Genomic DNA, 26674 nt, shown 5'->3' with positions numbered 1-26674 from the left:
GATTAATGATCATATTATATTAAATATAATGATCTATATATATAAATAAATTATTAAAATTATATTTTGTTCAATTTTTTAAGAAGAATATTTTTAATACTTGTATATAATTAATGAGATTTTTCAATATTTTTTTTTAATTTTAGATTTAAAACGAAATTTGATATTTCAAGCAGTTTGAAAAATATATTTTATGATTATCTTATTTCTAGAAGTGGTTTACATGTATTTGCTTTCAATTCGGAATTTCAAAATTATCATGAGTATCCAGATATTATATACATATATATATATCTTTTTGATAACATTTAATTTTATAAGAATTCGTAAAAAAATAACATATGTAATGAATTTTATATAATATATAATATATATATTTTTTCTTATTTCACATCATACTCTTTATTTTTATTTCTTTTTATTCTATTATTTTTTTATAATTTTTTAATTTTTAATTTTTTAATATTTTAATTATAATATTAAAAATATATAACTAATAAACAACAACAACAACAATATTAATGATGAAGTGAAATTATTATCAAAAATTAGGCTGCTATATTATTCAATTTTTTCAATTTTTCAATTAGAAAAATGTTTTTAATACTTATATATGATTACTACATTTTCAGACAAGATTTCTTTTAAATTTTAAATTTAAAACGAGATTTATGATATTTTGAGCATTTTAAAGCAATACTTTATGATTATTTGTCCTTTCTTTTTTGTTTAGAGAAGTAAATTGTTATTTAATTAATTAATTGAAAAAGATGAGTTATCTTATTATTTGATTTATTAATAATATTTTAAATCAATAATATAGAGCATAATTAATTGTTTAATTAATAATCTACTTTTTAATAATTGGATAATTTGTTATATATTAGCATTAAAATTTGCTATTTATTTACTTCTAATAAATAATTTATAAATTTATTTTATGCCAATTTTATATAAATTTTAATGTATAAAAATTATATTAATATATGAATTCTAATATAATAATTATATACAAAAATATAATAAAATATATAATATAAAAATTTAAATAAAATTAACAAATTCAAAATAAATTTTATTGAATAATAAAAGTTTTAGTTTTATTTTTCTCATTATTATTTTTTTAAATCATTGATAATTTCTCATCTTTATATTTATAATAATCATATTTTATAAAGTATAATTCAATTGTTTCATATAATATAATAAATATAATAATCCATAATATTAATCCATCATTTGAACTGATATTTTATTTTTTCTATTTCCTTTATTTATTATGTATTTTGTTATAATAGTAATAAAAAGAATATATTGCAATTATTATTACTCTTCAATTAAAAAATTAATTATTTCTTATTTTATTTTCTTTTCAATTCTTATTTTTTATTTTTTCTATTATTTCTTTGAAGATTTATATATTTTTGTTTATTTTTTTCTCAATTTTATTTTATAGAATAATAAATACATAAATATTAGATATAAAATACTCAAAATTTCAAAATTTTTTAAAAATAAAAAATTTTTTTATTTTTTTAACTTTGAAAATATAAAAATTCTTTGCAAACCAAAATGATTCTCAATTATTTATTAATAATATTCATTAATATGAAGAATTCTAAAAATCAAAATTTACCAAAATTTTAATTAAGAATAATAGATACATTAAAAAAAAAAGATGTATTTTGATTTAATATAATAAAAATTTCGATATTATAAAGTTTCGAATTCGAATTTTGCGAGTTTTAAAAATAAATAAATATCGTTATTATTATTTTAATGATAGATTATTATCTTCAATTTTTTTTCGGCCTCATTTAATCATACTAATAATATAAATATTGGAAAAAAAATATTAATTTTCCAAATGATTTACAATGATCTTTATTCGATAATAATAGTAATTGAAAAAATAGATAACAAGGAAAAAAAATGAAAAAGTTATGTGAAATTATCTATATAACATATAACATATAAGTTTTCATAAATAAAAAATACAATGTCCTTGTTGCGTCCATTTATTATTTATTCAGCAATATGTCAGCCGGACATATATCAGAAGTATTTGATGTCGCATGTAACAGTATAATCATTGCAATCAAATTTGTAGGAGGAAATCGATACTCGTTGTTGAATCATAAAAGAACTGGTATCCTAATCGTGAAGAAAAGGAATAATTCATCTGTGACGAGTATAATGTAAGAAGGAAACCAACTTGTAAATCTTTCGTAAATCGACTTTCACTGGAGTGTCAAGAAGTTCCCATGGAAGTGCAAAACAGATCTGACTAACCTAGATTCTTCGAAGAAGTCTATATATAGGATGTTAATATATTTGTGAAACAATACTTTAGAAGGTCGATTTTAGAAATAAAAATAAACATAAAAATTATATATATATAAAATTTAGACTTATTTATTAAATTAGCATATTATATATTATAAAGCAATTTAAATTTTAATTAGCAAGATGGAAATATGAGAAAAACAATCTCATTTTATTTCGTCTAATATAAACTTAAATTGCTTACTTAATAAATAAGTCTTATCAATTGATATTTTTATATATTAACTTTTATGTTTGTTTTGACTTTTAGAATCTTCGAAAGGTAACACTAATATAAATAAGGATAATTTTTCTTATATTTATACATATATAAAAGATAATAAGAATTTTTATATTTTGGATAATTTATATATATATATATATATATATACAAATTTTAGTTCTATATTATATAAACAAAACAGAAATGAAATATTTTATATTTTAATTATTAAGAAAGAGAGAAAGAATTTTTTATGCGTTCATTACTGTATATCATGAATATATTAATATGTATATTAAGTTGTCTAAGATATTATAGATTTTAATAGTTTTTCAACATTACATTATACAACATTATATTCATATATTTGATGTTTTGTATTATATTACAAATCTTAAATTAATTTTAATTGTATGAGAATGTGATATAAATATATTTTTTTAAAAATGAGATAAATAAAATAATATAAATAATAAATTATCTTAAAAATATTATTTTATAAAAATTTTACATTAATAAATTTTTATTATTATTAAATCTTTAATTATTATTTATGATTAGTTAATAATAATTAAATATTAATTCTTGAAATAAAAAATATGTCAATTTTAATAATATAATTAAACATAAATTCCTTATGAAAAAATTAATAAATCGAGAATAACAATAAAATAACAATTTTTTATTTGTGAAAATTTTTTTGCAATTTTTTTTTTCATTTTTTGAAAATTCTTTAAAATTCTTATGCAAATAAAATTGGTTTATTTTTGGTGAAATATAATGAATTATTGATATAAAAGTATTGATATGAGAAGAATAACTAAAAAATATAAAATAAGATTTTATCGTTTATTCCTTTTTCTCGAGAAAAATCGAATTTGAAAATTCATCGATTACAAAATTTCTTATTTATATATATATATAAGAAAAAAATAAATAATAAATAATATATAATAATAATAAATAATAAACTTGTTTTTCTTAAAAACAGAATTTAAACTTTACTTAAATTTTATTTTACACTTCTTAGTTATTTCCAAATGTAAAATGAATCCTTTCCTTCTTTCGTTCATTCATTTGTGTTTAATAAAAAATTAGCAAGTTTTATTTATATTTGAACAATTTTGAAACTTAATTTTTTTAAAAGACAAACAAAAAATCATTATTCTATATTTTCGATTTATTTTTTCATAAGAAATTCATTCATATCAAAAATCTATTCATCTCATTATAATATTTGAATTTTATTTTTTTTATTTTTTTTTTAGTTATTTTTAGTTTTTTAGTTATTTATAATCAATCAAAGTTATCCAAATATTTTATTAAAATTTGAATTTATTCAAAATTTTCTCAATTTTTATTAAAACTTTTAATTAATTCTAAAAATTTAATATTTACAAATTCGATAATATATAATAACTAAAAAAAGTATTTATATATCAATGTATTTATTATAACAATAATCAAATAATTAAGTTTAAGCATATTTCATATCGTTATTTTAAAATAATTTAAAATAATTTGAGATAGAATATTTAAAACTAAAATTTTTATACTATTACAAATAAAAAATAAATCTTAATCATTTATTAAGATAAATAAATCAAATATTATTTCATTTTACGCTGAAATCAAATTATTAATTTGAAAATATATTTAATGTTTAAATTATAAATAAGTATTATTTATTAATTACGGAATATTATTAAATTAGAAAATAAAAAAAAGTAGAAAATATATATTTCATATATATATTTCTATATAATAAAATATATATTTCAATATAAAAATTTAAAATCTCATGTTCATATATCTCTAATTAACTCTAATAAAAATGATTCAAATTCAAAAGATTTTTAATTTGCTTTAATTGAATACAAAATCTATATTATGATTCTATTTTTATATAAATCTACCAAAAAGATATAATAATTTATTAATATTAATAATAATAATAATCAATAAAGTTTGTATTTAATATTTTTAAAAGTATTGTAAATTTTTTAAGGACTTTTTTTCTAAAATTTACATTTTGAGTTTCATGATATGCATAGATTATGTTTTATATATCTTATTATACATATAATATATATAATACATATAATAGCGTGACTTTAAAACATTATACATATATTACATAAAATATTATATAAAATAAAATTTAAATTGGAAATTTTTTATTCAAAACACTATTTTCTTATAGTTTAATAAAATAATTATTTCGAAATTGTATTTCTATGACTTGCTATTAAAATATATATTTGAAATATTATTTATTTAAATTTTATTTTGAAGAAAATTTTATTTATAAAATTTTACATCATTTGAAGAAATAATAATTATTATTTTAAAAATTAATAAATAATAGTTTATTTAATATTATTAAATAAATTAATAATAATTTATCTATTTTAAAAATTTAAAAAATTTCAAATAAAAATTTCCCTCCTAAAAATTTTTTTTTATATGATTATAAAAATAGGATAGTACGAAAAAATAAAAATAATAAAGAAATCAAATAAAATAAATATAATAAAAAAACATTTTATTAAAAAATAATACTATAAATATCATATTTTCTAGTCTACTGTGCAATTTATTATTACAAATATTTCCATTCTATATTTAATTTAGATAATGTTTGGATTAAAAAATAAGAGCATCATCGATAGTTCGTGGAAATTTTTTTTTTTCGTATTCGTATCATGATATAAGGTAGACTTACAGAAAATGACGATTCAAGCTGCATTAAGATAATGAGACTCTCATAATTATTGTTTAATTATAGCTCAAATTATGATTAGAAATAAAATTCGTTCAAATATAGTCATCTATTGATATATAATGATTAATAAATAATATGTAAATAGATCTTTTCTCAAATTGGCGTTTGTTTTTATTTCAGAATTGGTTATCGGCAATTTCAGCTACGATGGAAATAGTGGTAAGTTAATTGTAAATCTCCCGTAGAAAAGAAAAAAATCATAATTACTTGAGATTGATTTATGATTTAAAGATGCAAAAACCTAAGTGCTTGTTACCGTTTCAACGCGATCAATTTACTTTTTTCATATATCAACACATGTAAATATCATGTTCTTAACGTCATTGCATTCATGATGTTTTAATTTTAACGCTATCTTGCTCATATTTACAATTCAGGCAAAAATATTTATGTAATGAATCTGAAGTATTCTTTTTCTTTCCAATAAATTAGTTTAATATTATTAATTTTTTAAATTTATTTTAAATTTATTATTTAACGTAACATATTATTAAAATAAGTCAAATTGATTTTTTATTCTTCTAATTATTAAAAATACATAAATTCTTTCGATAAAATCAATTAATTTTTATTTAAATAAAGACTTTATTTTATTCAAATGAAGATTATTAAATATGTACATATACTATGTCCTATTTAACTGAAAATAATTGATATAAATAATACCAAAAAATTTTTCAGACCAAAGTTATAAAATAATATAATATAATAATGTATGTGTATATATAATACATTATGCAACATTAATATTTTTTTATAGATTAAGTCATATTAATTTTTAAATGGAATTGTATAATTTTTAATATGTATCAATTATTATTTTTTACAAAAAAGTATTAATTTATTATATTTATGTATATAAAATATAATATTTAAAATATATAAAATAAAATATTTATATATTATTTATAATATTCTAAAATTATTAATTTAGAAGATATTATAATTTGAAATTTATAAAACTTATGAAAGATAAGAAACATGCGAATATTTTGATATTGCTTATGCTCTTTTCTTTCATATAGTATAAGTTTCATGAACTTCAAGTTACAATATAGTTACAATTATAATATAAACAGCAATACAATTATAACTTAGTTGCAAATTACGACATAAATATTTTAATATAATTATAACTTACAAATTGTATAATATAAATAACTATTATTTTTCTATAGAAAATAATAAGTAACATCAATTGATGCATTAAAAATTAGATAATTCTATTTACAAAATTATGATGTATGATGTCCACGCTTTTTTATAGAAAAATTAACTATTTAATGCATTTATATATACAATTTTTATTTTTGAAATATATTTTTATATAATTTATATTTTTCCAAATTTTTAAACATTTCCAATTAAATCGGATATAGTTATTTTTATATACTTTAATTATTTATATAATAATCCCAGATTTGAAATTTAATTGAAATAATAAAATTTTTGGAAATAATTATATAATATTAAATATTATTATTATTAAATTATATATTTTATGTTTTTGTATTATTTCATCTGTTTGATCATTGAATAATAATACTAGATCATTGATAAATTTATTTGAGAAAATAATTTTTTTAATTAAAAATTTGTTTCTAATAAAATTATTCAGAATAAATATAAAAGATATAATAAATATATAATGAATGTAATAATAATAAATATGTAATAATAATATTTAATGATATATATTAAAAAATCAATCATTTTTATAAAATTCAAATAATAAATAATCATATCAAATAATAATTTATTTGAAGTGATAAATATAAGTTCAAATGTAATTAAATACATTGATTTATTTTTTATGTAAATAACTTTATATAATAAAAAATAAAATATTTTTCAAATAATTATAAAAAATAATTTTAAAATAATGAGATTCTTCTTAAAACATTCAAGTGTACAATATATATATATATATTTAGATTTATATTATAATTGGTAATTTTAGTATTAATTTATTATATTTATTTATAACTTTTCAATTTTCTCATTTTTTTTATAACATAATAAAATCAATAAAATTTTTAATGTAAGATAATCTTTTTTATTTTATTAAATTTGTATTAAATATGTTTTAATTATTGTAAAAATATATAAAAATTCTCTTTACAGGACCATCGCATTGGGGTGACGAATACAAACAATGTATAGGAAAATTCCAGTCACCCATTGATATAGAAGAAAAGGATGTTACAAACATAACTTTTCCAAAACTACAATTTTCTGACACAGAGAATTCCCATGTAGCTTACATGATTAATAATGGCCATACAGGTATAAAGTAGCAAGGTTAAGACATTAACATTGTAAATAAACGTTCGAAAATAACTATTGTCTAATGTCGTTAAAGTGCTGTTTAAATAAATTCAATTTTATTTCAATGAAAAATAATTATACATATATATGTACAAATGATTATTGACAAATGAATTATGAATTATATATAATGTGATGGATTTATTTCAAAATGCGTTCAAAAAACGTAAATCATATGAAGAAATGTTTTAAACAGAAATTGTTTGATATAAAAAAATATATTATATAATATTAATAATTTTTTTATGAACTGAATTTTTCAAAAATCATATGAAGATCAACTTTATTTTTTTTTTAATACAACTATATAATTTTTATATACTATTAATAGATACAATTTATTATTTTTTAAAATAAAGCTCTTTATGCCAAAAAATTTTAAAAATTCAAAAGTTCTAACTTGAAGAACTATAACGTATAACTTATAACTCATAACTTATCATATGAAAGATAAAGAAAATATGAGAAATATTGCAGAATATCGCTTCATATATTTCTTTTCTTTTATATTTATAGTAAGTATTCAAGATAAATAAGATATTATACATTCATATTTATAAGACACTTAAATATAATATAGAAATGTATAGAATATAATATAGAATGAATATAAAATTGAATAAATATTCATAGCTTATAATTATTAATAATAAATAACAATTGAAAACTGAATTTATAATAGGCAATAATTGTAATAATTATAATTATAATAATATTATAGATTTTCATCTTTTCTTATAATGCATATAATACTCTTCTTTTTGTTAATTAATAGTGTATAAAATTTAATAATATTGTCGAATAATATTACTAAAATATTAATATTTAAACTATTAAAATAAAAATATCAATTTTATCAATAAATTGCTAATTAAAAATTTAATTTCTTAAAAAGATTAAATTCAATATATATAGTCTCTTTTATCGAAACTAAAATTTTTAAGAAATCAATTTTTTTTCTAATCATCAATTATTTTTTTCAGCAATATTATATCAACTTCGATCTTAAAAAAATTATCGTATCAAGCAATTTCATGAAAGAAAATTTAACAAAGAGAAATGTGAACAATAAATCTTGTTGATCAAAATAATAATTCGAACCGTTTATTCAGAACAAAGAGCAATATGTCAAGAATAATGTCAAGAAATATGCATCGGATAAGCATAAGCTTGATTTAAATGGATATGCATTTTATGACATTGGAATATCCATGTCTCTAACCATGATTGCACATACTGATGATTTAATAATCAATAATTCCATATACGTATCTGTTCTTATTTTTATGCATACTAAAAGATATTGCACCGTCTAATTAGAATATACATTCATTTTCTTTCGTAATGTTTAATTTTAAACTATCTTGAACATTATTTTTATTCTTGGTAATACATGTACATATACGTGTACATATAAATTTTTTATATTCATTTACACAACTGAAAGACATTGTTTAACTAGAATATAAATTTGTCTCTTGTTTTTTTTTAATTTTAAATCCATTTTCATTATTATTGGTTTTTATTATTATTTACATATAGAATGTCTGTTTTATCTAATTCTAAATGATGATTAACAATGAAATATCCTTTAAAGAAAAAATGTTATAAAAAATATGTTTTAACAAAAGTTGTTTGATAAAAAAAATACATTATGCAATACTAATAGATTTTTCTTTAAATATCTAGATAGAATAAAAAATAACCTTTGTGTTTTAACGCTATTTGATGAGTATACTCATCATGAAACTCTTTTAATAACAAGTACATTCATCATGCAATAAAATAAAATATCTTTTATTAATTGAAATTTTTATAAAAAAATATATTTTTTTTTTAATTAGAATATAGAAATAAAAATGAATAATAATTTTTTGCATTTTTATGAAAATATTTTTATATTTGATACAAATGAATTAACGTTCCACAAAATTAAAATCATTTTTTATGAAAAATATGACATTTATTCAGTCCATTTATTTCTTCATTTTATAAACAATGTGTTTGTTATTGTCAAATAACAACAATCTTAAGACGATTAAAATTGAACAATTTTGCAATTTGAACAGTATAAAACATAAATCTCAATCAATAATATATATTGTACATATTATTGTATTAATAACATTGTAATAACATTTATTAATGAATTTAATTAATAAATTTTTAAATAATTATTAATTTTTTAAATATTCTAATTTGTAATATTTATCATTGTTCAATTTTAATTACACAAACAATTAAATACATATTTTCAAAGCAAAATTCCATTAGAAAATAAAATTAAATGGAATTGTATGATTTTTAATACACTAATTATTAATAATAAACAGTTTGTTATTTTCTATAAAGAAGCATTATTTATATATATTTATATTTACACATTATTTATACATGTTATTTATACATATCGAAAATTAATTTATTTTTTTAACTTATCAAGTATAAATATAAAGAGCATTAGAATATCGCTTTATACATTCCTTTTCTTTCATATTTCTCTATAAATTTTACATATAATTTCTATTCAAACTTTAATATTTTTTAAACTAATGATTTTTTGACATATATATATATATATATATATATATATATATATATATATAATCAAAGTCATTTTTAAGTTCTTTTTTTAAAAGGATGTTTTATTAAAATTATATTTAAAAAAACTTATATTTTTCTATTTTTTTATAATAAATTTATGTCATAATAAATTTTACAGTATAATTAAAATATAATTTGTTTGTTATTCTTTCTGATTAGTTTTCAATTGCATTACATTTATTATTAGTATTGTTTGTATATCATTTGAAAGTATTGTATTATTGTGAAATTAAAATGCAGAACTGCAAAAAAAATTTTTTAAATAAATAAATTCTTTTTCGAGTAATATAAAATTTTGTAAATAAAGTTTTTTTTCAAATAATAATTATATATTATATTGTATAACATATAATATTCAATATAGTATATAATATTTCAAATATATATTTTAATATCAATTCATTCTATATTATATTCTTATTATGAATATTATTATTATTATTAATTTATTATTACTATTAATTTAGAATTTTATTCAAATACAAAAAAATATTATTTTATGTGAAAATACTTCGCATTATAATATCATTATAGTAAAATATATTATTATACTATTGTGTATTAGTAATATGGTTTTAATAACATATTACAACATTAATTTCAATATAAAAAAAATAATAAGGTAATTATACAGAAAAAAGGGACGTTAACGATCCATATTATTTCCATCTCAAACTTATTGAATCATGATAATAATAATACTAAATAATGCTACTTGATCTATATTAAAGCTAATTATAGAGGAAAGTATATATAAAAATATATGATTAATTATATGATTAGGTTGTTTTATTAGACTGTTATTAAACTGTTTGGTTTCAGATATATTTTAAATTTTATTGACTAAGTATTACTAAATCTCAATTGGGTTTATAAATGGAATTATTTCTACTATTATTCAAAAATTCAAAAAAATATGGATTTTAATTCCATCATATGGAAATCGAATTTAGAATTATAGTAGTTAGAAAAATTTATTTCGTCGCAAATATAATTTTGATCGAATATTGCCATTTTTTAAATTATATAATTTATATAACTTTTTAATATAATTTTTAATCAATAATATGAGGAAAATTCAAGTGAAATAATATATAATATTTATACTAATATTTTAATTATTATTATTTACTAAAAATAATGTGATCAAATAATTATTAAATTATGTAATTAACTAGATTTAAATGTAAGGTATTATTTCGTTTAATTTTGGAATAACTTTAAATTAAATAATGTAATATAAATTTAATCCTAAAAACTTAACTTGAATTTAATTTAAATTAAATTAAATCTATTTTAAATAGAAATATGATATATTCTATTTAACATATTTTTGTGTATTAGTCGCAAATTAAAGCTAAACAATGACACGTCAGAACATGTAGGAAAAAGTTATATAAAATATTCTCTGATAACATATTTCAAGGTTATCAAGATCCGTGATGTTAACCCTTTTTCTGTATAAATATTATATATTTTTTGCATAATTATTATTTATTCATACTTTTAATTTTCTTTCCAAAAGATATTTTATTTTTTCAATTAAAATATCTAATTTCAAATTTATTAATTTACATAATTTCCATTTTCAAAAACTTTGTTATTTAAAAAATTTTATAATTAACAAAATAAGCGATAATTTGTTAATATTGATTTATGAAGAACATAATGAATGCAATATAGTATTATTTTTCATATCAATATTTAATTAATTAAATAATTCACTGGTTCCTATTATTGTTGTATACATATCTATATATAATCATTGCATAGTGAAAAATAAGTTTTTTTAGTTTATTGATCGTTTGTTAATCAAAATTACATAAATAATTTAATTGTTCAGTTGTATATAATAATTTGATTTTATATTGATGAATACATGATTCTTTGTAAATGAAAACTGAAATTTATTTAAAAAATGACTTAATATATGATGCAACATATAAAAAACTCGATTAAAAATCTCAAGTAAAGAAAAAATATAAAATAAAATTATTATTAAATATTTAAAATAAAATATTTTATTTATATCCAAGTACACATAATATATATTTGTTCATAATTTAAACATATATATATATATATATATATATATATATATATATATATATATATATATACAGATACTTTTAAATAATATTTGTCAATAAAAATTTCAGAATATTTTAATTTTTTATATATTTCAATCTTTTTTCAGATCTTAAATTAAAAATAATGACTATCGTATGGAAAGTAAATGATTAAACATTGAACGCAAGCTATTTTTAACAATTACAGAGATACATAATGTTTAAAACATTTGTTTCCTTCCAGGAAAGTAGAGAATTTTAAAGTCCGATTAACCCGTATACGAGCATTGATTATTTCGAATATTCTGAACGTTTCTCAAACGTGATTCTTATCCTTGAACAGTTGGAAATTAACGTTGATTATTGTACAGACAAGTCATAACAGACATTGTCTGGTTGCAATTAAGATAAAGACTTAAGAAATCGTGCGCATTGAAAGAATGACTATTATAAAATAAGACTATTTTATCAGATTAATTTTGCAAATATAATAAATTGATATCGTTGTATCATACATTGTTTTAGTAATGATTCGAAGTTTCGATCCTGATTTGCCCACGATATCAGGCGGGCCCATCAACAATACATACGTGTTTCAACAATTACACTTTCATTGGGGCCAAAATGATAATCTTGGATCCGAAGATCTTATTAATAATCATTCATTTTCCATGGAGCTGCACGCAGTCTTTTGGAAGAAACAATATGGCTCATATGACAAAGCGACAGAATACCCTGATGGCCTCACTGTGCTTGGATACTTGTATCAGGTAAATATTAGATCATCACATAAATAATATTGCTTTAGAAGAATCAGATTATGAACTTTTAAAATAGAATCAATTCATCATAACTATAATATATTCTTTTTATATTATAATCAGATTAATTTTGCAACTATAATTAATAAATTATACGAATATACAATTTTTTTATGTTTATAAATAATTTTATTATATTATTAAATAATAATCTTATAATTTAAAGTATAAAAAAATTATAAAAATCAACATTTTTGAGATGTAGTATTTTCTTCAAAGTTTAATTATTATAAAATATCGTTTTATGATTATATTTTGGGATGTTATATAATCGTAGAATATTTTTTGACTTTAAATGATTCTATTGTAATATAATTTTTAGAAATAAAGTGAAGTATTTATATAAACCATTGTGATATTTAGTACTAAATTTTGTTCTGAATTTTATTAATTAAATATGAAAAATAATTTGGATTATTTTTAATAATTATTGTATATTTTTTATATATAATATTAATATATGAAAATCTGAATTTTATTAATTAAATATGAAAAATAATTTGGATTATTTTTAATAATTATTGTATATTTTTTATACATAATATTAATATATGAAAATTAAAATAAAAATACATATTTTTATTTTTTCAAGTGATATAGGATTTTATAAATAAATTTTTTCTTGAAATAGTATTTCAAGTAATATACAAGGTATTAAGATGTATTCATTGAATATTTTTTTTCATAGAAAATCGATTTTAAAAGACAAAACAAACACAAAAATTATGTTGAGGTTTATTTATTAAAATATAAGTTTGAATTAGAGAAAGCGAAATGTAAATAAAGCGAGATGAAATTGCATCTTTGTTACACCATTGTTTTATCTTCTTCTTGTTTCATTTCATTTAACATAAACTTGAATTGTAACTTAAATATATTTCGATTAACATTTTTGTATATCAATTTTTGAATTCGTTTTGGCCTTTAAAATCAATTTTTCTAAATGTTTTACAAATACATTAACATCTTGCATAATATTTGGAATAAGATTTTAATTTATATTAACATTTTATAATAAGTTAATGAAATATCATATTCAATTTATACACAGATTTTTAATATTTGCATTGAATTTTCTATCTTTTATTTACGAATTCAAGAGTCAATAAATAATATTTAATCATGATTTAATAAAATAGAAATTTTTTCAATTAAATATTCAATTTAAGCATAAAATAAAATAATATTTTTAAATAATATTCGATTTAATTACTAAATATAATAGTATTTTCAAATAATATTTGTTTATGAAACTCTTTCAATTTTTATTTTATTATTTCAAATTATTTAAAATTTTCTCTAAGTCTACAAAAATATTGATTAAAGCTTATTTATTAAATTATAAATAATTAAATTAGATAAATAATAGACTAAAATATCTCTGTTTTGCTTTTTTTACATAAATTTCAATTATGATATAATAAATAAACTTTAATTAATATTTTTGTATAATAACTTTTATATTTGTTTCGTAAAATTAAAATCGATTTTTCAAGGATGAATAGTTACGAATAAAAAAGTTCATCAACTTGTATGCTTGATATACTATATCATATACCGTATATTTTTCCACAAAGAAAACGAGTTTATAGATAAAAATAATTAACATACATTAATTAACAAATAACTAACATTAACGAATAATATTATAATAAATATTATAATAAAATCTACTACAATAATTTAAACGATTATGTACAATAAAAATAATAGTAAAAGTAAAAAATAAAAATTTAATTAATAAATATATTATATCTATCAAATTCTTTTGATCTAAAATATTTTAAATGATCAAATTTTTAAAAATGAAAATCATGTAATTAATATCAATAATATATTAAAACAAAATTTGTCTATTACACAAAAAGGTAATCTTAACTGAATATTATCACTCGAATACTATCGTTTATCATGATTGTAGGATTGTTTATAAACTATTTATATTGTGAATGAACTTTGAATGAACTTAATAATGATTGATTCTAACTATTTTTTATAGATCCTGACTAATTGTGATTTGACTAATTTTTGATTTCTTTTTCTCTGATTGAATTCCATAATCTCTGATTGAACTGAATATGATTTAATTGAACTCTGCGATGATTAAATAAAAAAAATGCGATCTTATTTGAATTGAATTTTTTTGATTTCTGTAGTTTCTAATCGAATTCCGATTTCTGTAACGACTAATTGCAATCTGACTGATTTCTGCGATTTCTGAACTCTAATTTTTGGGAAACTATTACGAATCTTTTCTTAGTTATTTTTCTAATAATTATTTTTTATGAAAATATAACTAAGTAAAAAAATATAAAAAAAATGTAAAAAGAACTAATGTCGCGTTGGAGAATAATCTCCATGATGGGTATTCATGGAATAACGTCGTAACGCATAGAGATTAACAGACTCTTGAGACCGTTTCTCTATAGTGATCGGTTGCAAAGCATTTGGCGCGCAAATGTGACTTATGAAGTGGCCAATGTCTTGTGTCTCAGTCATTCGAATAACTGCTTTGAGAATTTGAAACAATACAAGGGAATTGTACCTGCTCATAAACTATTAAAAACCTTAAACTGTTGAGAATGCTGAAGTTATTGAAATTCGAATATTTTGGCCGCCTCATAAATCAATCCTGTTTTTGTCCTTAACAAGTATTTAATTTAAAAGATAAAATATTTTTAAAAATCAAAAAAGCTTGTTCAAAAAAAAGAGAAATATATTTATTTTTTTTAAAGTAAACATAAATTTTGTGACTTTTTTTTTTGATTCTAGGCTTATAAAATATCGCTAAAATAATATAGGATATGATATTATATGAGAATTTTTAAGAGACAAGTAAAAAAAATTAAAAAAAAAAATTATTTGAGAAAATTTAAAATAAAATTAAATTTTCTAAATAGAAAAATTTAAATACTAATATAGAGATGAGTTGAAACCTGATATTTAAATTCGCAAAATTCGAATCTGAAATTTTATGAGAATTCTTGAAATTTTCGAAATTCTATTATTTTTTCTTTCTTTGTATCTATTTTATCAAAAATTAAAATTTTAATAAATTTTGATTTCTTCAAAACTCATGTCTCTAATTAATCAATAAACATTTTATCTTGTAAAAAATTTAATTTTTTTTATTTTTTTTTATCTATATAATGAAATAATAAAATAATGAAATGAAATCTCGTAATCTCGTGTAAGCTGTTTATGCAATTATTCTTTATCTGAATTTTAAAAATTTCGAATCACAAAACATTTGGAAGTTTAAGAAGTCAAAATTTTTTGAACATTAAAGAGTTTACAGATTTAAAATATATCATTTCTAGTAAATACATTAAATATTTATATTACTATAAAATTAAAGATAGATATATATATCATAAAATAATTTAAAAATTACTAATTTTTAATTATTATACTAGATTATTTAAGATTAATAATAACATACAGAATAAAACAATATATAAAAATAAAAAACATATCCAATGTTATGAAGTAACAAAATACTCTAAATAAATAAAAATTTTGTTTAATATTTTCTGTTTAATATTTTTTTTTTTTTAAAAATGCTACTTATATCATGAGTAAATCATACAAATAAATAAAAGAATTATACTAATTGGGAAATAACTTATAATTATTTAAGTAAAAAAAAATTTATTTCAATATCAAGTTTTCAACATATTACAAATTTTTTTTTACAAATGTATTAATAAAATATATTAATTGATTTTTTTAAATTAAATTTTTAACTTATCTTTTTTGAATTATTACTAAATCCAATTTGAATATTAAAATTATTCCTTTTCTTTAATCTTTTATCAAAAAAAAATGAAAAAATAATCGTCAATAAAATATCATTGTAATTCATTTAATTAATAAAAACAATGTTTTTAAAAATAAAATAAAATATTATAAATATTTCTAAATTTGTTTTTTTTTATTATCTAATATTATACCAAATGTTAATATATTCATAGAATATTTTTGTAAAATCAATTTTAGAAATTAAACAGAACCAAACAGAAATTGATATATAAAGATTGGTTGAAGTTATTTATTAAATAATAAACAATTTAAGTTCGCGATAGAATAAGTCAGTAATGTAATGAATGATTTTATTTTATCTCCGTTTCGCTTCGTTTAACGCAAATTTAAATTGCTTATAATTTTATAAATAAACCTCGACATTTTTATATCAATTTTTGTTCTTATCTTTATCTTTAGAATCGACTATCTAAAGGACAAATAAATGTATTAATATTCTATATAGTCTAATTTCTACACATTTCAATCCATTAAAAAAACCACATATTTTTTTTACATTTATTAATTATAATTTTATAATTTGTATAATGTATCTTCAAAAATATTAATAATTTATATATATATATATATATATATGATATTTATATTTTTTTGTACAAAGTGAAACATCATATCTTTTTTTACGAAATATGTATAATATAATATTCAATATTCAATTGCAATAATAGAATTTATTTGTTGCATACAATCATTACTATTATTTAAATTATAGTTTATCGTAATAATGTAAGTATTAATTTCAATGAAAATTCTAATTTATTATAAATATAAAAAGAAAAATTTCCTCCTTGGTATTGCGTTTCATATAGATTTTTCATTGTCATATGTAATATACATATACATCCGTTTTCATAAGTTGTATATTTAATCTACGCATAAAATCAGTTATGTAAATCGTACATACAACGTTAACTATTTGAGTGTACATAAAATTCTTAACATTCTCCTCTGTATATTTTGGATATCTGTAAAATTGCTTTGGAAAATATGAATAAAATTCAAACGAAAACAAAAAGCTAAATTAATATATTTTTGACTTTTTTTTTTTAAATAAAAACATTATATATGATATATTTTATTTTTATGCAATATAAATGCATATCCTTTTACATATTTTAATAAATTTAAATATATATGATGTTTGTTTAAATTTAAGAAAAATATTATTTTAATTGTTTTATTAATAAAAAATATTATTTTAATTATTTTAATTAATAAAAAACGATTTTTATCCAATTTCAATTATTCTTTAATTTCACAATTTTATTTATATATGTATAATTAATGTATAATTAATATATGTATAATATATATACATAATAACAAATAATGTGTGCAGCAATCATATAATAGGATACAATAAACAATTTTATCAAAGAAAATTCAGATCTATAAAATAAAAATCTAATCAAAAATTAAAGATATTTTTTGTTCTATTTGGAATAAAGCAAATATGATTATTATTATTTTTGTTATAAATCCTTCAACAAACAATTAATCTTTAAGGTAAATATTACTATTGCATAATTTATTATTTTATGAAATTTTATAAATATATAAATATTATAAATTTATATGTATATTATAGCTTTCCAAAATTTAATATTAAATTACTATATTAATATATATATTATATATACATATATAATAATAATAATATATTACATTATATAATTATTTTAATATTAAATTAAATATTCTAAGATTAATATATAATTATATTTTATATTAAATATTATACATATAAATAAATATCTAATATATATTATCTAATATACATATCTAATATACATATCTAATATACATATCTAATATATATTATATTTAATATACAAAATAATAATAATAAATAATAATAAAAAAAATGTATATATATGTTATAGGCCACGGATAAATCGAATCCAGTTTTTGAATCGATTGTGTCTCATATATTGAACATAGCAGAAGTTGACAGCAATATAACATTAAATGATAATGCTGTTCTGGGCAAATTGATTTCACCTGATCTTGCATTAACGGAAAATTATTTTACATATAAAGGATCATTAACCACACCTCCATGTCTTGAGATTGTCCAATGGATCGACTTTGTGGAACCTCAATATCTTTCTCACGAACAGGTATTTAATTTTAATGATATGTATATATATATATATATATATATATATATATATATATATATATATATATATAAGATATTTTTAAAATATGCAAATAGTTTTTAATATTGAAATTAATAATGATATATAATGATCATTATGACATGTAGAAATTTTTGAATAGATATAATTTATCTTTTTTTAGAATCATTATTTTACAACAAAGAATATGATGTGATATACACATATTTTTTTAATTATTAAATTATTACATGTAAAATTGTCAATTTTACAAATCTAAACAAATTAAAAAATAAATAAAATTGAATTAAAAAATTAAATAAAATTAAAAATAATTAAAAAATAAGTAACAAAAGTAAGTATATAAAATAATATTATGAATTATTGCAATAAATTTAAAGTTTGATGGATACAATTTGAATATTATTTTATTAATTTTTTTATTATTCTTATTATAAAGAAGCAAATTACGTATTATAATAAATTATATTTCAAAATCAAGTTTGATGAAAAATTTCTTATATAAGTTTAAAATTTAGTACCATTAAAATGTACCAGCAAAAGAACTTGTAATATTAACATAGAATTTTTGAAAAGATTACATTAAAGAATCAAACAATGTTCTATTGGTATAAAATATTATATCTTTATAATTTATAAATAATTATAAAAAATAAAGAAAGAAATAATATATTTTTATTGATAACAATCACTTAAATTAAATTAGACTAAATGATAAAAATTTTAATCTTATTTTTTGGAAAAATGATGAATTTATTCAGTTCAAATTTTTAAGCAATATCATTTTCAATAAAACAAGTTTTTATTAAAATTTTTATTTATTAAAACTTTTATATTAATATTAATTCGATCATTTCATCTGTAATAATGTAATATTTATGATACAGTTTTTTTAATATCAAATCACAATTTTTTTTAATATTAAGTTTCATTTAATTATTTTTTGTTTGTGCTTTAAAAAATATTTGAAAATTTTCTAATACAATCGAATCTCTATATAATGAAACTTCTATTAGTGAAACATTCATTAAATCTAAATATCTTAATATAACATTCTATTATCTGAATTATATGCTATCTCTATTCGTAACAATGTAAACAGACATCTTTCTTTGTCATAGCAATGGAAATAGAATTTAATTTGAAATTGACGTTGGACATATTAACATAATATACATATGATATGTCATATAGTATATATGACATCAAAATGTAAACATTCAATTATTCGAAACGAAAACGGAAATACTTAAAAAATTAACTCTTACCTTATAATGACGCTTTTAAAACGTCATGGATTTCAAATACGTTCTAATAATTGAGTTGTCAGAAAATTATTTATTTATTGCGTTCTATAAAAGTATCGACAATTTTGAATATTTTCATCTTCATACAATTTTATTTTAACCGATTAATAGATGTATTTGTTTTGAATAAAATTGAATAATATTTTTTGATTTAACATGTCTCGATTAAATTATAAAATAAAGAATCAAAAAACTATAAGAGTATTATTATAAGAGATTTGGCAAAAAATATAAAAATATTGAAAAATTCATAATTAGCATCAAAAAACAAAAAAATGAAAATTTATATTTAAATATTTAAATATAAATTAAATATTTAAATATATTTTATATTTAAATCAATATCAAATGTATTTTTCAATAGAAAAAAATCGAAAAATAAAAATGAAAAATGAAAAGTAGAAAAATCTCAATTTTATTATAAATAAACATATTTTCCTGAAAATATAAAATAATTTATTTATAAAAATTGTGTTGTTCGAAAATTTCTTTATTTTTTATTTCCTTAACAAATTTGTTTCATTATTTTGAATGGAGGTTGCAATTTGAAAATCTGGATAATACTACAATTTTATTCATTTCTTTCATTTGTTATAAATCTTTGTTATAAATCATAAATATAAATTTTCAAATTATTTACCATTTATTTTATATTTTTACCTTTGTAATTTTTAGACAAGTTTATTCTTTGAAAACTTTCTATAAGTTTGAACTGAAATTTCTTTCTATAAGTTAAACTTTTATCATTATCATCATAGTACTCAAAGTAATTACATGTTAAAAATAGATTTTATCTTTCTTTTTCATAGATTTTCCCTGCTTAGAATTTTTATTAAAAAAAACTCTTAGAAAAATATTAATATTTTTATAATTTATTTGTAAGAATTTTTATTTATTGAATCTCTTTTACTATGATAAAATGATCTCCATAATTCGAAAATTTTAATTTTAACCCAAAATTCACATTACTGAAATTTAATCATAAATATTTTTAAATGAAGAATTTCTTATAAATTTATAAAATATTTCTAATTTTATTTAGTTAGTATCAGTTTTTTTTTACTAATGTTATAAATATAACTTCATATTTATAAACAAAATATACTTATATATAAAATATATAAAATATATTTTTAAAATAAAAATCTATTTAAAATCTAAATAAAATAAAATCTATTTTTAACATGTAATTACTTCGAGTACTTCAGTATTTATATATATATATATATAAAATATACAAAATATATTTCGGACAATGAAAAAGTATATAAATTTAAATTATTTTTAGACAATATTTTATTATATATATGTAATTAAACTCTAACATCGTTTAAACATGAATATGAAAGATATATTGTATAAATATATTCTGTAAACGCTTTCTTTTAGCTTTATGACTATTCAAACTTGATTATTAGAAGCCTTTTACTGGAGAAAGTTTTCTTTAAATGCTTAAATAAACTCTTATTCTTATCCCATAAATTGCCACACATAGAAAATTAATAATATTTCAATTATTATGAAATCTAAAAAATAGTACAAAAAGAATTATTTCAAAAAGATAAATTTAATATAAAATTTTCATAAAAATATTAAAAAAAAAAAAAATAAAAACGAATAAGAAAATCTATTTTTTTCTCAAACAATTTAAAAATATCTTCTATAAACAGTACTGCTTAAATTGTACTGCTTTGTAATACAGCTAATAGCTATAATTAATTGTCTATATTTACTTTATTTATTTGCAGTTGGCTGTGTTTCGTAAAATTCAATCCAGTGATGGAAGAAATTTAACACATAATTTCCGGCCGGTACAACCATTAGATGGTAGAATAGTTTATCGTAATGTCCCAATTTCCATAATTTCCGGAACTACTATTGCGTCAACAGATTCTAAACAAACGACGAATAGTTCTAAAAAATTAAAGCCAACAAAACAATCTAATGAAGAAGATTCTCATAAAGAAGATGGTCATAATGGACAACAGAGCATGTGGACCGTATCACGTTTGTATTTTTTTTTAGAATTACAATTTATTTTCATATTACAATATCGTTAAAAATATTTTTAATTAAAGATTGAAAAAATGATAGAAAATTGATGTTGTAAAATATACATTAATCCTGAAAAAAATTAAACAGAATTAATTCCCTTAATGAAAAATATAGGAATATATATAATTTAAAAAATAATTATATATGAATAATATGAATATTATGAATATAAATATGAATAATTTGATTTTATTTTTGTTGCAGCATTTGGAGTGATACTTGGACTTATTTTTCTTTTACAATATCAATAATACATTGGAAACTTTAGTCAATTATTTTGACTTTTATATAATTTAAAATAATTAATAGTAAATAAGTAAATTAAATAATATTATATGTAACATTAAACTATTTAATATTATATAATTTAATGTTATGTATTTACACAATATTTTTTAGTGCAAAAGAATTTATGAAATTATTAAATATCTTTATATTTAAAAGATTTTATTGTTTAAGATATTTATCAATTTAAGATAAAAAAGAAAATAAATGTTTTTATTTTTAATTAAATATATACTATTTAATTGTAAGAGCATCTTAAATAATGTACATATACATATACTTAAAAAATGTATTCTTATATTATTATTAATATTGACTGATTATAAGTACTATATACACGATACTCATACAATCTTTTTTCTGAATATGATAATTAAAGCAGTAGAAATAGAGAATAAATAGTAATTAAATTTGATTATATTTATTTATAAATAAACAAGGAAATAGAAATATTTTATAAAAATGATTATACCAAAAATATTAATATATATTTATTCAATAGTTCCTACTGCTGCCATGATAATATATATATTTTATTGAGCTTTTTGGTAAATTATATTTTCTTACAAATATGTTTATGAAAATATATTGTATTAAAATACTTGTGACTTAGATAATAATAAAAAAAATTATCAATAATGTATTTTATTCATTTTTTATAAAATTTTTTACAATTTCATAAAATATTTTATAAAAATTTTATAAGATAAAATATTTAAATATTATACAATCTAAATATTATAATTAAATATATACATACATTATATATACATCTAAAAATTATATTATTAATGATATTAAGTTGATGATTCTATTTGATCTTTAGTTGCCATATTCACCACAGCAGCTAGATCATGCTGCCCTTGTTTAAGACGTTCTCTTATAAGTTCTGCTATTGCTTTTTGAGTTCTTCTTTCCAATTTTTCTAATTTCTTAGCAACATCTCGTTTTAAATCCCAATCTGGTTTTCTAGGGGCAAGATTGCTGATATCCTAAAAGATAACAATAAAATAAAATAGGAATAAATATTTTAAATTGTTGTAAATAATTACTTACAAGTTCTTCAATAACAACTTTCGTATTTGCAGCACTTAATTGATCTTTTACTTCCTCTTCTACGTTACCTGGTTTTGCATCTTCTAATACTTTATCTTTAAGACTTTCATCTTGTGGTTTATAACTTCGAAATTTTGGTCTGTCACATTGAAATAAATAAAACACAAAAATTAGTATTAATTATTAGAGGTTAGTTAAGATTAAATTTGAATACGAATAAGATTAAAAAAAACAAAACTTACTTCGGTAATTTACTAGCACTTTCATTCTTATTTTCTTTATTTTCTTCAGTCTTCTTTTTCAAAGCTTGTAAACGTTCTTTTCTTTTTAAAGCTTCTTCTTCCAACGAACCTATTTTATCTTCCGCCATATTTGTTTTCTTACACTCTATTATAGGTGGCGTTAATACGTATTTATATTTTAATACAATAAGTATAAAATTATTAAATATTCTTTTATATTATTTAATTTATGTTAAAATGAACATATAGTATATATGGGTATAAAATTCAATGTCAATAAAATAAAATATGAAAAAAATGTAATAATTATTTTCTAATATTTAACAGAATTGCTAGAACATTTTACCGCGTAAAATATATTATAAGAATTGCCACAATTGAAAAAGTGAAAGAAAGTAATAAATAAAAATAGAGGAACTTAAAAAATAGAAGAAATAACGGGAATTCTATTTGTACTCTCAGGAGATAGAAAACAACATAATACAATAGAACATCCGTTATTTCTCTCATTTCTGATATAATTTCTAATTTTAAGTTATATCATCATTATTTCTTTTTTTATTTTTTTAATGGTTATATTTTTTTCTGCAATCCTATCAATATATATATAGAATCCTATCGATAATATAAAGAAGAAAAAAAAATAAACTTGAACAAAATTTAATTTAAAACAAGTAAATGAACTAATAAAATTTACTTTATAACCTGATACGATGATACATCGCCATTTAACTGCTACTTTTTAGTACTATAATATCAGATTGTTGAAATAATAAAAATATATCAAATTTCTTTCTCTATTATTGCCTATATTGATGATGTCAGTCATACTTTATGTAAAATATTGTCTATTTAAATAAATATTTAAATTAATGAATAATTTTTTAAAATATTTTTATGAACAAAAAAATAGAATAGCTATATATGAAAAATATTAAAATAAGAAATAAAAATTATTTTATTTTTAATAAGATTTATTTTATAAAAATTATTATTTTTCATAAACATTTTTTTTATAAATTGAAGAAGAATTTGTGAATAAGAATTTTATATAATGATGAAATTATTGACTTTTTATATTATTATGATAATAATAATTTTTTATACTATCATTGATAAAAATCAATATGCTTATATTATTGCTATATTATTATATCACGCACATTAATAAATTAAGATAGTTTTTTTATTATATTTTCATTTATAATTAAAAATGAGCTAATGAATTAAATTTATAAATTATATATTATTAACACATATATGTTTATACAATAAAATGATATTTATTACCATTAAAAAATACTTTATTTTTTAGTAATAAATTCTTCTAAGAATAAATAGATATTTTTTCTTTTTCAAAGAAAAAAGATAAAAATTGATTTGATATGAAAAAATTAATCAACATAAGTAATATTTTTTTAAACGAATTAGTTTATTAACATTTTTACAAAAGTTTATAATATTTTAGCGTCAGATAGCAAAATATATTTATAAGCAAAATATATCAATTATGTCTAATATTACTTATATATCTTAATATATAATTATATCTTAATATATTAATTGTAATATAAGTTCAAGTCTTAATATACTTTTGAAAATAATTTACATATTTATGTTTTTATTTATGTATATAATTTTCTTTGTTTCTTTTGCATAACGTATATATCATACGTTTGATTCTTTTCTTTACACAATAAACAATTAAGTGTTCAACATAATATACATTAAAATAAAATAATTTCTATATATAAATTTCTATATGTAAATTTTTTTATAATTTGTATTATTTATATATCATTATTTATAATAACTTTGAAAATAATAAATAATTATTTTATTATCATCAAGAGTTTTGGTATATTAAAAAACGATATATTAAAATTATATCGTAAAATCGCACAATAAGTATATATAATTCAATAGTTGTTTCTGTTATGAATTTATCCTTACAAAATAATTTATTCGAAACTAATAATGTCATGTATTAAAATTTCTAATTTTAACAAATAATATATATATATATATATATATATATATATATATATATATATATATATATCTAGAATCAAATCAATCTAGAAAGAATTATTTTTTAGTTAGAAATCAATTGCCGAAGTTAATACATTCATGTTCAATAATTTCACATTCTAAATTTTAGAAACTTTTTTTTTTGTTTTACTTTAATTATATAAATTATATAAATTAATAGCAAAAATTTGAAGTTTTTTTTCAAAAAATTATACTTATATTATAATCATACTTATATAATTATCAATTCGAATAAATATAAATATATAAGAAAATTGTTTCTTGTCAAAATGTTACTTATTTACAAAATATATCAAAACATGCATCGATATTCTTGATTAATAAAGAGGAAAATTTTATACATATTATAAGAAAAAATGAAAATGTACGATACAGTTTTTTATAATATTTGCAATCCTTTTTATACTAATTTCTATTTAGTTTTATTTTAACTACGAAATGTTAATATAGTTGTCAACGATCGTTAATTGCATTAATTCAACATACCATAAAAATTGAAATCCAATCAATTCATTTCCAGAATAGTAATTCACATCCCAAGACACGAGATCCATCAATC

General features: G+C 17.3%; 2 protein-coding genes across 5 annotated transcripts in view; one reads left to right on the top strand and one right to left on the bottom strand.

The window, feature by feature from the left end:
- Window positions 1-23404, top strand: part of LOC114576763 (carbonic anhydrase 2) — a 35442-nt gene extending 12038 nt beyond the window's left edge. Inside the window, exons 2-7 of one of the 3 annotated variants that reach the window (XM_062083293.1) lie at window positions 5454-5492; window positions 7458-7619; window positions 12860-13104; window positions 18861-19097; window positions 22174-22432; window positions 22685-23404. In XM_062083293.1, the coding sequence (XP_061939277.1) occupies window positions 5454-5492; window positions 7458-7619; window positions 12860-13104; window positions 18861-19097; window positions 22174-22432; window positions 22685-22731 (989 nt within the window). In that variant the 3' untranslated portion in view covers window positions 22732-23404. Of the gene's footprint in view, window positions 1-5453; window positions 5493-7457; window positions 7620-12859; window positions 13105-18860; window positions 19098-22173 lie in introns of all 3 variants that reach the window. The other 2 variants (XM_062083292.1, XM_062083294.1) reach the window with 2 other exon arrangements.
- Window positions 22420-24208, bottom strand: LOC107995579 (coiled-coil domain-containing protein 12). Of its 2 annotated transcripts, XM_062083295.1 has the most exons (4): window positions 24064-24208; window positions 23822-23960; window positions 23526-23757; window positions 22420-22549 (listed from the first exon to the last, which is right to left on the bottom strand). In XM_062083295.1, exons 1-3 carry the CDS (start codon window positions 24189-24191, stop codon window positions 23563-23565), a joined length of 462 nt encoding a protein of 153 aa, XP_061939279.1. In that variant the 5' UTR covers window positions 24192-24208; the 3' UTR covers window positions 22420-22549; window positions 23526-23562. The 2 variants fall into 2 exon arrangements, with proteins under 2 accessions (XP_061939279.1, XP_016908672.2); XM_017053183.3 differs by lacking the exon at window positions 22420-22549 and having other exon boundaries at window positions 23395-23757.
- Between the last annotated feature and the right edge of the window lie 2466 nt (window positions 24209-26674).

This window comes from Apis cerana, linkage group LG12 (assembly GCF_029169275.1).
Source record: "Apis cerana isolate GH-2021 linkage group LG12, AcerK_1.0, whole genome shotgun sequence".
Classification (NCBI taxonomy): Eukaryota; Metazoa; Arthropoda; class Insecta; order Hymenoptera; family Apidae; genus Apis; species Apis cerana.
Note: the sequence above shows the minus strand (reverse complement) of the source record. Positions and strands in the feature narration are given on the sequence as shown.